This window comes from Tachypleus tridentatus, chromosome 10 (genome assembly GCF_004210375.1).
Source record: "Tachypleus tridentatus isolate NWPU-2018 chromosome 10, ASM421037v1, whole genome shotgun sequence".
Taxonomy (NCBI): domain Eukaryota; kingdom Metazoa; phylum Arthropoda; class Merostomata; order Xiphosura; family Limulidae; genus Tachypleus; species Tachypleus tridentatus.
This window is the reverse complement of record NC_134834.1, coordinates 24711924-24726345: the sequence shown is the minus strand read 5'-3', so window position 1 is coordinate 24726345 and position 14422 is coordinate 24711924. Positions and strand designations below refer to the sequence as shown.

Below are 14422 nucleotides of genomic sequence, written 5' to 3'. Positions count from 1 at the left end.
TTGGCAAATTCATTTTTGGGCAACTTTGGCTGCTTAAAGCTAAAAGAGTAATGGTGGCAGAAGGCTGAAATTTGTTACACTTGCTGAATTAATCTCACAGAATTCAAAAATGGTCTCAAACCAAGTTTATCTCTCTTGAGAATTTCATAGTGAGGCTGTATAATCACCTGAAAACCCAAAATCATAAAAAACTTTGATTTATTTAACAAGCCATAGCTCTAACACTTAATGTGATGCAAAGCTGAACTTTGTTTACACATGTCCTATAACATATCAGTTGATAAATCATCAATTGTTGTAATTAAAAGTCTATTAGATCTCCTGTAAAAAAATGTAGTTGCATGCAACTTTTTTTGATTTAGCTAAAAATACCAGTTGTTCAGCCTTTTCAGATTTTTACCATATATTCTTGCATCTCTGAATATGATCTACAAAAAAATCGGGATGGTGTTCAACCTACTTTTTGAGTTATAATTTTTTGAAGTATCCTTTGACCAGACGTTTGTTATTTAAAAAACAAATTCAGTTCAGGTGTGTTACTGTGTGCAAATATATCCATACGATTTTGAAAAATACCTGTCAGAATTTTATGAATCCCACTGAAATATTCTAACCAGCCTGTCACAATGTTAAATAATGAAGTTGTAAGAAACAAGAAAGAATTAATTCGTTTCTGTTTATTGGCATAACTAGTTAGATCACATGGCAATGCAAATATATTATGTATGCATTACAGTTATGCAGGTATGGCTGAGTTTAAGATTCATAATATAATAAATACAAAGATAAATCAGACACAAAAAGCACAGTGCTACAACAGGGGATAACTGAGAAAGATTATAGTCACACCAAACTGAAATAATCGTGACTATGAAATGTTTCAAAAACTGCTTTGGTGATAAATTAGCCTCAACAGCATCAAACATTGCTTTGTTCAGTCAGCTTGAATAAATTTCCGAAATTCGAGTTTGATTATGTTGAGATCACTTTGACTTAAAACATAGTGGCGAGCAATACTGCCTTGCACGGTAGGTGCACTTATCAGACAAAGAATATGTTGGATAGGAATCCAGCTTTCATCTTTATGTGACCTTCCAGGCTACGAGAACAATTTGTTTCTTGATTTCTTCATAAATGACACCAACACATTGGAATGTTCATCTGATCTATCTTTTATGTTTCACACAACCATTCATGACCATATATGCATACCACATATTTCCCTGGCTGATAACTGTCATTGCTATCATTAGACCCTATTTGAGCTGCTGCAGCATCACTTTCACTGCTACTACCAACAGTTACAACTGTGTACACATCATCACCTTCTCATATACAATTTGTTGGTAGAATAAAGCTATGATGTGACCTAATACCTGCCACAGTTTTGTATTTTTCATAGTGCTCAAATAGATCAAACTTTACTGCAGGACTGATTCCTGATTGACAAGAAAGAACTGAATGCCCTGAATGTGGTCCTTTACCCAATGGTTCATATTAGAGACACTTAAAATTTGATAATTTATTATTTTTCACGACCTTGATTTTTTTTAATATCGTGTTCAGAGATGGTAGAATATATGATTAGAATATTTCAATGGTATTCATAAATTATTTCAAAATTGTATGGATATATCTGCACACAGTAACACACCTGGAATGAAGTGTTTTTTTTCAAGTTAAAAAATGTATGGTCAGAGGATACTTTAAAAAACTATAACTCAAAAAGTAGGTTGAACACCATCCTGATATTTTTTTGTAGATCATATTCAGAGATGTAAGAATATATGGTAAAAATCTGAAAAGGCTGAATAACTGGTGACATGGTCAAAATGTGGCCTGAAGTAGGGCTATTTTTAGCTATTTCATAAAAAGTTGCATGCAACTAAATATTTTTACAGGAGATCTAACAGGCTTTTAAATACAACAATTGATGATTTATCAACTGATACGTTATAGGACATGTGTAAACAAAGTTCAGCTTTGCATCACATTAAGTGTTAGAGCTATGGCTTGTTAAATAAATCAAAGTTTTTTATGATTTTGGGTTTTCAGGTGATTATACAGCCTCACTATGAAATTCTCAAGAGAGATAAACTTGATTTGAGACCATTTTTGAATTCTGTGAGATTAATTCAGCAAGTGTAACAAATTTCAGCCTTCTGCCACCATTACTCTAGCTTTAAGCAGCCAAGTTGCCGAAAATGAATTTGCCAAAAATAAAAAAAAATAAATTTTAGGGCTGTAAATCAGAAACTATTACAGATATCTAATCTTTGGCAAATTTTCATTATATGGGTACATGAGCACACGTGAATTTTTTCAAGGCATTCTGAGGGGGTCACCTGGAAAATTTCCTAAAATCTGGATGATTTGACATGGAATGACCCCTTTATTTTATAATAAGATGACTTGTTTAAATCTTAAAGGTGCAACACTTGGATCTTGTTACTCACAACAACAAAAATATCGAAGGAAGGTTCAACTAAAAGTTTTTTTTCTGCCTTGTTATGATAAAATAACAATGGTAGTGTTTATATTTTGCTGTGTTTTATAAAATATTTTATGGTAATATTGTAAAATAAATATGCTTTTAGCATTTTTTTCCACATTTTTTATCATGTTTCCTGGTGGAAATTTTCTCAACTGGTATTGAATAACTATTAAACTTGGTGTTTGTGACAAGTTTGAGTCTGTTTAAATGCATTTCTTGTACTTGTCTACCTCAAATTGGCTTATGTAAATATTAGGATCTGCACCATTTAACACTGAAAATAAGTTAAACAAACAAGCTATGATTTTTACAACTTTTAATACCAAATAACATTTTTTATGTTGGCAACAGTGATAAGAAAGCTTTATAATACAGCTGTTTATTTTGATTGCTAGAGAAATATGAAGTTTACATTGTATTCTGTATGTCCAGCATGGTACTGTTTCTTGATGAATTTTATTTTTCATTTAAATGAACCCCCCCCCCTCCCATGAGTACAGCAGTAAGTCTATGGATTTTACAACACTATAATCAGGAGTTCAGTTCCCCTCAGTGGGCTCACCAGATAGCTCAATGTGGCTTTGAAATTAGAAAACACACCCTTTAAGTGCATTCATTGAATATTAGGTCATGAAATGTTTAAATGTTTTTATGGTGTGAGATATCTTCTAATAAGAACAGTAAATAGATTAAAGTTATAGCTATAAAAATATTGATTTGGTATGTTAGCTATGTTGTTTGTAGCTGCCTCGGTTATTCATTTGTTTTTTGTTTCATTATAGTGATAGAAGTTGAAGGTAGTTATGTTGCACTTTATTGTGCCATATAAAAGTAATTATGATAAAACTGATTATTTCATTTACATTGTTTTGGTAGAGCCATTGGACATTATTTTGTAAATCCTAATTTGATTTCATCCTTTCTGAAAAAACATAATTTTGTGTATTTAGGATGGGTGGATCACAAGATGAGAGTGGACATAATGATGTGGTAAGCTTGTTTGTTTATTGTATCTTGAGATTCTGCTTTTACATTTTTCATTGATGGTATAATTCTAAAGTGTTTCTAGTTGGATAAAATTTTCAATTTCTTTTTGTCATAACTCATTTGATATAACATACCTGTTGTATCTCTACTTACTCATTTTCATGTATTTTAGTTGGAATGGTAAAAGAACAACTGTGTTATTTTTGAAACATTGGTACTACTTGAATATTTTTAGCATAAATTAAGCTCTAAAAAATATAGTTCAACAGTAGGTTTCATTTGAGTTGTAAATTACTTTTACCCTCATGTTTTATTGTTTAACTTTGGTACAGTGAAACTTGTTACATGATAAATATTTTATGTGTTCAAGCTGAATACAGTATTTTATTTGTTCATTTTTAATTTCTACATGATCACTTGCCTCTGTACGCAGATGGCCATTTTGCTCTCGAGGTCAACCTTTTTGCCTATCAGACTTGTGAAAACCTCCATTTAAAACTAATGTGAAATGCTTGAATTTTTTTTTCTATTGCATGATGAAACATCATGCAGCAAAGCCTTTCACCATTAGGAATGCGACACATCTCCTTGTGCATATGCTCTTTTTATGTTCATGCATAAAAGTCCTCATTCTGAATTGTGAGGATGTGTGCACATAAGATACAGTCTCACCTTAGCTTCCTCTTTACTACTTGTGTGTTAGCCTTTCGAGGGCTGTATTCTCTGCTTGTCCTTTCATTTCTTTTGATCCTAAATGTGAGTGAAGAGTATCCCTGAATGGGATGTGGTCTTCCATTGGTGTTTCCTTATGGGGGGCCCTTGTTATAGAGTGTCATACCCTATGGGCTTCCTTTGGATGCTTGCTGAAGGGATATCATTTAGATAAGTTTTGAACTGATCTCACTACCATCTTACTGTGGGATTCTAGCTCTGTGTGAGGAGGTAAATGGTCATGTTGGAAATTAACATTTTCCATACCTGAAAAGGTATTTTAGGTAGATACCTTTCAGAACATTTTTCCACCCATTCTCTACACTTTCCCAGTGTTTCATGTGAATTCTAGAGGTTTTCACAAGGTTGATGGCATGCAAATCCCAAAATCAGAAAGTACAACTTCATGAAGAAAATAGCTGTTTGCTTATTGAGATGAATGTTTATCAGAAACATAGTTTCCATTGTGGAAAATGTTAACTTTCATGTTTGATTTTAGGATGATCAGATAGACCTTAAAAATGTCCTTTTCTCAAAGAGGGGGTCATTAGCTAATGTAAAAGCTGATAATCGTAAAGAAAACTTGTTCTAAGGAGCTTTTCTATTTGTTTTTTGTGATTACTTCTATTTTGACTTGTTTGGATTTTTAACCCTCTTATGTGGCAAAGCATTCTGTAATCAACTATTATTATTATTAAAGTTGTTCAGTAAAACTGTGAAAGAATGCTGATATTTTTGTACATGTAAGTTATAATTGTGATAACATAATCAGGGTTCAAAATTTTCTATTTAAAGCCGGGCATGTCCGTTAAAAAATCAAGTTTGACCCGCACTTTCCCATCTGTCCCGGACATCGTGACGGTGGTCATATTCTAACATATCGAACAACATACGTCCCCTCAAAAAATAAGTGAGGCAAAAGCTTTGTATGCACAGCCCAAAGATTTTGCTTAAAAGTATATTCTATAATGAGTAGAAAATAACTTGCAAAATTTAAGATTTATTTTAAGACAATAAAAAAAGAAAAGAGCAAGTTTTAAAAAACTTTTGTGAACACTCACAAAATGGGCTCTTTAAGTTGCGTTATCCGTGCTGTCCCGGATAGTCCGCGTGACTGCCAAACATTCATGACAATCTGACCATGGTGTCTGATAGTATAAAAGCGGGAAAGTCTGATGATCTATTTCAGTTTGGCTTCATGAGCAAGACTAATGAATCAGAAGACAATACTATGGAACATCGAGTGAAAAAACCCAAGCCCAAGTGTTACAGCAAAAACTGTTACTGCTAGTACTGGTGTTAAGTCTGCTTGTTGTTTCCAGTATGAATGGAATAAAGGCCGACCATAGCTGGAGTATAATAATGTTACTGGACTGATGTTTTCGTCAATTTGTCAGGAATAAGACCAAAGTAGTGTAAGGCAGAAGAACACCTTCATAACAGGATCTTCCAACCTGAGAGCAAGTGCTGTTAAGGGGCATGAAAACAGTTGCACTCACAGTCTAAGTTGTCAAGCTAATACAGTAGAAGAAATACCTGATTTAACTCCCATGATGAAGAATTGAGCAAACTTAACCAGACTGAGGAAGATTGTTTGTTTGTGCTGTTCAGGACTGCCCTTTGTATGGCCTTGAATGCCAAACCATTCAGCAATTTTTCAAGAGCTTCTGTTGCTGCAGGAGCACAACTTTGGTATGAACTTAACAGAACATTATGCCAATGACAAACAAGCAGTTATCTTTACAAAGTATATTGCAGAAACAATTAGAATTAATGTCAGATCTCATCTGCACACCTCATTATTCTTTGGCATTATGACTGACGGCTCAACAGACACTGCCAACATTGAGCAGGAGATAGTCTATGTAAGATGCTTGGACAGTGACTGTTACCCAGTAACCCTCTTCCTGTGTCTTCAGTCAGTTGAGAAGGCTGATTCTAAACACTTGCACTTAGTTCAGGTAAAGGTTTCTTAATTATCTGGGATGAGAATTTTCTGGATTTGTCCTGAATTCCTAATTAAGAAAAATTAAAATGGACAATATTTCATGTGCATTTGTGTTTTAATTCAGGTTTACATAGTCATTCCATTATTAATATACATCAGTGAAAACTCAAGCATTTTTCAATTGATTTAAACCTAGAAGAACCATGTATTTACCACTGACAGAATTGAAGCTTAACCTAACACAACTAGGGTAATAGATAATGGAGCAATTGAATTTTCCAAAGTACAAATTTACATTTTTTACAGAAAGTAACTAATATTGGGTACTAATTTTTTGTACTTGCAGCATTGTCCATATATGGCAAGTTTTCCGACTGGCTTGAATCAATTGTATGCGTGACAGCTGATGGGGCAGCTGTCAATTTTGGCACAAATATAGGACTTGTCAACAGATTGAAGGTGCAAAAACCTTATTTGATAGGGATCCACTGTGTTAATCACAGATTGGAACTTGCAATTAAGAAGACCATCAAGGACATTTCTTACCTTGATAGTATCCAAACCTTTTTAGAAAACCTATGGAAGTTTTATGACAATTTGCCACAGAACTGGGCTGGCCTCAAAGAAGCTGGTAAAGCCAACAAGAGAGACAGGAACCCAGTGGGTGGCCTACAAAGAGCGCACTCTGGAGTCAGTTTCTCATAACTGGCCAGCTTTAGCGGAACATTTGTATCAAGTAAAACTGCATAACAAAGGGTAACGTGGACAGAAACCTACAGGATTATACAGTACTTTGACAAGCCTTAAATTCATCCTGTACATGGACATACTTTTGGCACTTCTGCCTGTTTTGACATCTTTTAGTCTCAAAATGCAAGACAATTCTGCTACTGTGAACATTGTTTCTGACAAACTTGCTGTTTGCAAAGAGAAGCTGGGCAATATGAATCATGTTGAGAGATCCCAGAAAATTGTTAAAGAGCTCACAACATGTGAACAAACTGGCAAGTGGTTACTTAGAGGAAAAGTGATTTCTATTAGTGGTCAGACAAGGGCCAGAGGCTCAAAACGTGCCACAAAAAAAGACAGTTGCTCAATCTGTGGCTGAAGAAACTGCCATCTTTATAGGTAAAATTGTCACATATCTGAATGAGATATTTGAAGAATTTGATAAGGATTTTATTGGTGCCTTTCAAATCTTTGAACCAAGAAACTGGCCTAAAAGCAAGGAAGCATTGTCATCTTATGGCCACAGTGAGCTCCAGACACTATTGGACCACTTTGGTGCTCTGCTAGAAGCTAAGGGTTTCAACATTTCAGCTGATACTTGTCAAGCTGACTTGCACAAAACACTGCTCAAAGCCACAAGATTTGCCATATCAGATGAGTCCCTGGCTAGTAGTGCAAGTGGATTGTGGGCCCACATGTTAAGTCAAATTACTGTTGAGAATGGTAAACCTTTCCCTGAATCAACAGTGTTGGCCTTGGTATGCCTTATGCAGGTGATTTCCGTGTTATCTGCTGAACCAGAATGTGGATTTTCCAAGATGGCAGTTATTAAGGATGACTGGCAGTCCAAACTAATAAATGATTCTCTTAATGACTTGATGACAATAAAATTAGCGAAGAATAAGACCTGTGATCTTGCAAGCACAGAATTACTGTGCAAGTCTGTAGAATCCTGGTGGAAGGACAGTAAAAAAAACAGACGATTTGTGAGTCCATATGGAACTCGCACACATAGAAACAATAGAGATACTGAGTCTACATCAGCTGATGTCTTATTGTTGAATGGCTAAATCTACGAGTTTGATTGATGTCATTTTTCATGGATACAAGGCTTGTTGCCACTTGCTTTGAAATAGTTTCAGTGCCATAAATAAAATGATTCTGTTTTATATAACAATTGTCTGTACTTGATTTCTTGTTTTCGGTGATGTCCGGTGACAATTTTGAGGTGTCCTGCTGAAAATTTAGAACAATTTTACCCCTGATAACTGTCTCACATTTTGATTTTGAAAATAATTATCTATATGCATTTGTTGGTATGTGATACATTCTAATGATGTAACACATTTAGTTCTTATGTTTATTCACAACCCTATGTGTACATACAAACAGCAGAAAATAAATATGTGGAAACTTCTGTTTATTCTTAAGTAGAAAGTTAACTTGTATTTTTTGACTGCGTTTGTATAATTATGGTGTTGTATTATAGAAAATGATGCAAAGCTGTTTATTTGAAATTTAACCCATACATATGGCTGAGAAGTGTGGAGTTCTGAGAAATTAAATGCTATATTTAAACTTCCCTTCTAAAAATCACATCAATACAGGGTACTTGTCTGGCTCTTCCATATCAGAATGCCACTAAGGATACATCAGTGATGTGTAAAGAGACTGGATCAGAGCCAGTGAATGGTGTAGTTCAGCCTCCTTTTGTTCCTTCACTTGAGAAACCACATCGGAACACCAACCAATTGCAGTATCTCCTTAAGGTTGTAATGAAAGTTGTGTGGAAACACCAGTTTGCTTGGCCATTCCATGAACCTGTGGATACAATTAAACTGAATTTGCCTGTGAGTATTTTTTTTTTGTTAAGGTGTTGCACAGTTCATGCCATATAAGCTGGCAGCAAGGTAATACTAATTCCCTTCCCTAATTCTTTTTGCCTTCGCATTTAAAAATGGGTAACAAACTTGTATCCACTTTCATGCACACTTTCTATGTAGTATTTCTTTTATGCTTGAAAATATATTATTTGAATTAGTATTTTGATAACATTTTAGGTTGTGAACATTTTCTTCTGAAATTTATTTTTAAAAACTGAAAAATAAATCTCTTGTGCATGTGTGTGCTTAAAATGTTGCTCTAGTGAGAGTATAACTCCTTCATTTTTTTCATCTTTTTGTACACTGATATACAATGAAAGTGACTATTGGAAAATGTTGAAATAATGAAACTGAATTTTTGTTTATTATTATTTATTAAACGTTCAGTTTTATATATCCAGTGAATTGTAGCATGTCTAGTATTCCTCCACTATGTATACATGTTTAGTTTTACTCACTGAAGCAGTTATGTAACCATTATGGTGAGATTGATACCCATTTTTGTTCTTGTGCTTTAAGTGATTAGCCAAACTGAATGAAATTGTCTACATATCTATTTTGTGTTTGGGAAAAAAACATTTATTTGGTTTATTATTTATGTAATGTCTTAGATGTGAAGCATTGAAAAGTTTGTTGTGAAATGTTTAAAAAAAAGTCTTTGATCAAGTTTCAGTTGTTCTTTTATTATGTCTGACATCATAAGTATGTCATATAGTTATTTTTCAATAGAACTATAATTTTGTTTGTTCTTATAACAGCATATTCATTTTATTGTCTGTTCATATACAATCTGTGATGTACAGTGAAACTAACCAGTGGAAAATGTCTAGGAAAGATGAAACTGGATTTTTGTTTATCATTATTGATCAGAAAGTTTTATTTTATTGCTTCTAACTTGTTTAACATTTGGTGGTTGTTTATATTTAATTACTTGAAAAGCTATGTAGCCACAAAAGTAACATCAAACACTGAACAGATTTTTGTGTATTATTATTGATCAGAAAGTCTTGTTTTATTGGTTCTAACTTGTTTAACATTCAATGGTGGTTTATATTTATTTACATTAAAAGCTATGAAGCAACAAAAGTAGTATCAAACACTGAACAGTAAAAGTGTTGACTGACAGAAAAGAGAACCTTGTCCTTGTAGTCTAGACCTTTACTGATATAGGGAGTATTATTTCAAGTATATTTTCTCACTCAGTTTATTTAATAATTATGATTTAGTTTCAATAACTGAGGATGTTTTGTTTGTGTGAGTAGCAGTAAGTTCAATACAAATTATGAAAAGACACTTGTCATGTAAATACGTTATTGCCATTGGCAATAATTATCCTTACCTGTCATCTCATAGAAGAATATTGATTTAGATTTCAAACTAACTTTCTGAACAAGTGACTAATTTAAGAAGTGACAAAATTATTCACTTTCTCAGAAACCATAAATTACTGCTTAGTGATTTTTCTTTTTTTACTTTTACATGAACAGGAAATAAAGTTTTTGTTTCAGTAATTTTGTAGCCATTGGTTCTGTATAACGTTCAAAGCTAACAAGATTTGTGACTTAACAATCTAACCCTTTTTCTGCAATGCCATAAAGACCTAGGTACACAGAATTATAGAAGCAAAATCACCTACAGAAAAGCATTGTGAGCAACAAACATGAATAAGTTTTCCAGGCATAACGATTTCTGAATGCATATAAACCTGTACTTTGGGTTAGGGCAGAATAATTCTAAACATATTCTATAATAATGTTTCTTACAGGCATTACTCATCAGAGATGCTCAAAAATTAAATGTGGAACCATTCAAAACAAAATTTTTTTATGAATTATATTAAACAAATAATGCAGTGTATTTATAAAATGAGTTTTTTTTTTTTATTTAACTTAGTTTCTTAATATTTGATATGTAAGGGTACATTTATCACTGGAAACCAATTTGTGAGTTTCATTAAGTTTACTGTAGTGATTGAATGAACCTTTCTTGTAATAGGTAAATGGAGGTTAGCTAGTTATAACAGTGTTATTGCCTTTTCACTTTTTTATCACTTTGTTTTTTTGGTTTGGGATCATTAATTGCATAGTTTTTAGATAAGTTTTATTTCTATATTTTTGTGTGTCTTACATGTTTGGTTGTCTTGAATAGAGTAAAAATACTTCACCTCATTCAGCATTGAAGTCATTATTATTATTATTATTGTACCTCGCTAAATTTTCACAAAAACTGTGCATGAGCAAATTATCATTCAGGGTTTGTATTTTAGGCTTAGATAGTGTATTTTTAACTAATGGATTTTGGTTAATTATGTTTTAACAGTACTTTATCTTCAAAGTTTTCAAAATACATTTGTGCGAATGTATGTACATATATATTAGTGCCATATAACACTGGAACCTTGGGCTGAGTTCTGCCTCTGAAACTAGTTACATGGAAGAGCATGATTGAATTATTATGTACTAAATGAATGCCACTTGTTTTTAATTAGGACTATCATAAGATTATTCAACAACCCATGGATCTTGGAACTATCAAGAAAAGACTAGAAAATTGCTGGTATTATTCTGCTACTGAATGTGTTGATGACTTCAAAACCATGTTTACAAATTGCTACGTGTACAATAAACCAGGAGAGGTAAGGATAAACATGCTGTGTACATATGCTGAATATTCAGGCTCCTTACTGTACCTATTTGGATATTATTTTGGGTGCCAAGTAATTGTTCTAAGATTATTTAATATTGAAAACATTTACTAATATACCATTTTGCTGTATAGTTATGTATTTTCTGTTGCTTGACGGCTAGAATGTGAACTGATGTTTAATATAGGAGTATGTTTTTCAAAGGTTGTCTTATTAGCAAGACACAAAGAATTTGAATATTGCTAAGGTTACTTATATGTCATGAAGAAGAAAGATCTTTGCTGGTACTCTTTAAGTAAGACTAACAACAATCTACAGCTAATGTGTTTTGGAAGTAGTTTACTTGTGTTGACCAGATGTGGCCTTTAATGATGTTTAGACATTCAGGTTTTAAACTCATGGGTTTATAATTCACTTGGTGTAATCACATTAATAAAATCTCTTAAACTAAGTGTTCTGTTATTAAAGATAACTATTTGCTATGTCAGCCTTAATTGTTTAGCATGAGTTTATGAAATATATTTCCCATATTTGCACAGATAAGCTTTGACAGAACATAGGAACTTGAGGAGTTTTTATTCAAAGATTGGTAATATATCAAATTTTTTGGATGTGTATACTGATTTTGAAATGTTTCTTTAGCTCGTTGAGATGACACTTGTGTAAATTATAAATGGCATATAGTTGGATTTTTCTTTAAACATCTGTGTTGTTTGTTTAGCTCATTTAGCTTTAACATTTTGAATTTTGAAAATTGTAATAAACAGAAAATCAGAAAAGGTCTATCTTCTGTAAATTTTCCTCAGTTGTAATAAGGTTTAATCATATATTATGAGAATGATGCTGGTCCTTTGGTGCCCTTGGAGCTACCTCATCCACTGTTGATTTTGCTTGGTATGATTGCTTTGACCACTATTGTCCAACATTCCATTGTAACAAGCTACTGCAAAGGATTGCAAAGTCAAATTGACTTAAGTCATACATCCTTGTAAATAATGCACAGACTCCACTGTTTATGGATTTTAACTTCTAAGACCATCTTTAAATAGCCAAAAGGGACAAAAGGCTATTGGAGAACTGCACTGTGGAACTTGACAGGTATGTTATTAAATGGAATTGCTGTTTATTTGAGCGTTTTTCTCATGTAAAGAGTTGTTGATTTTAACGTCTGGTATTAAGCTTGCAAATGTTTGGTGTGAATTTTGTTAAATTCAGGTATTTTTCAGTTAATTTTACCATGAAATATGCTTAACTTCATTGCAGTGATATTCTGAATCAGAGGGTTCTGTTTTACAACTGTAACCTTTACTTTGTAAATGAGGGCATCATTCTGTAATAACTCTGGTTTTGGAATTGTAGTCTATTCCTGGAATAAATACACTGGCATGTGAGTTTTTCCTCTTGATGTACAGAATACTGATAGCTTCTTTCTTTGAAATGTTACATCCTTTGGCTTTATGCCATCAGGAAAGTTTGTCATACAACAACCCTTCTTTGGGAAGAACTGTGATGTATTTCTCCAGCCATTAGTCTTTTTTCAGTGGCAGTGCATTGTTGAAGGTTGTCTCTCAACTAAATTTACAAGTGTCAAACATGTAGTGTAGTGCTGTTCATCCATTTATATTGATATATAAATATTATTTTTCTAGCATGCCTGTTAACCCTTTGCATGTCTGCATGTTGGTTTTGCTCATTCATTATGTGGAAATTTGATGAAGAAATTGTAAAACTAACATTATGGAATTTAAAAAAGGTTGCTTTTGAAATAACAAATAGTACATACAAGATGCAGAAAAATCTGGTAGAAAAACCTGTGAAATGTTTAGTCAATGCTATACTTGTGATATCCGTAATTTAATTACACTTTCATCATTTAGCATTTCACTTAATGCATGGTTACAAATAATAAAGTATGGAATAAACTGCATCAAGTAGCATGTTTTATAAATGTTATGATAAACAATGATTTTATTCCAGTGTCATTTTTCAGTCAGAAAGCTTCCTTACACGATGTATACATTTACAATTAAAGCTTGAAATGATAGTGATCTTAAAGCATCTTATAAATAAGATATCTTAACAAATGGTTCATTAATCAGAATATTGAATGTTGAGTTTGCTTTTTGAATGACAAAATAAATTCTTCACCATGCAGTGACAATTTTATAAACTTTCCAAGCCCTGTTAGTGTGTGTTTCTCTTGGGTATTTGTGGTTGTACATAAGTTACAAAGTAAGATTAAATCTGATTTTGAGATAGGTTCTGAAAGAGGTACTCTTATTTTGATTAATACAGTGTTACAAGAAGTATACCATCAAAGTAGCTTGTTTGTTTTGTTAATATACTTTTATATTTCAAGTTGGATTAGAGTATTTAATTTCAGCTGGAAAATACTTGAATGCTATTCCAGAATATGTATATAAAAAAAAAAAAGATATGAATTATGTATGCATATCTTAGTTTTGTTGTGAGAATGCATTTTGTTATTTTAATATACATTGTTTGTTTTCCATCTTGGATTGAAAACCTTGACTATCTTTTACTCAAGCTTATTGAAATTTTACTATATGAAAAAGAAATAATATTAGACAAAAGGATATTGTTGTGTCTAAGTGTACCACCTCAGGAGGACACAAGGATATTGTTGTGTCTAAGTGTACCACCTCAGGAGGACACAAGGATATTGTTGTGTCTAAGTGTACCACCTCAGGAGGACACAGGGATATTGTTGTGTCTAAGTGTACCACCTCAGGAGGACACAAGGATATTGTTGTGTCTAAGTGTACCACCTCAGGTTGACACAAGGATATTGTTGTGTCTAAGTGTACCCACCCTCAGGTTGACAAAGGATATTGTTGTGTCTAAGTGTACCACCTCAGGTTGACACAAGGATATTGTTGTGTCTAAGTGTACCACCTCAGGTTGACACAAGGATATTGTTGTGTCTAAGTGTACCACCTCAGGTTGACACAAGGATATTGTTGTGTCTAAGTGTACCACTACTTGAGGGACAATAGTTAAAGAAA

At 33.0% G+C, this 14422-nt stretch overlaps 1 protein-coding gene across 2 annotated transcripts in view; it reads left to right on the top strand.

Moving 5' to 3' along the window:
* The window catches only part of LOC143228896 (bromodomain-containing protein 3-like), a 29463-nt gene extending 15927 nt beyond the window's left edge, over positions 1–13536 (top strand). The window contains exons 3-6 of one of the 2 annotated variants that reach the window (XM_076460331.1): positions 3445–3484; positions 8504–8719; positions 11241–11387; positions 12233–13536. In XM_076460331.1, coding sequence (XP_076316446.1) covers positions 3446–3484; positions 8504–8719; positions 11241–11387; positions 12233–12388 — 558 coding nt within the window. In that variant the 5' untranslated portion in view covers position 3445 and the 3' untranslated portion in view covers positions 12389–13536. Of the gene's footprint in view, positions 1–3444; positions 3485–8476; positions 8720–11240; positions 11388–12232 lie in introns of both variants that reach the window. The other variant, XM_076460330.1, reaches the window with a different exon arrangement.
* The last annotated feature ends 886 nt before the right edge of the window (positions 13537–14422 follow it).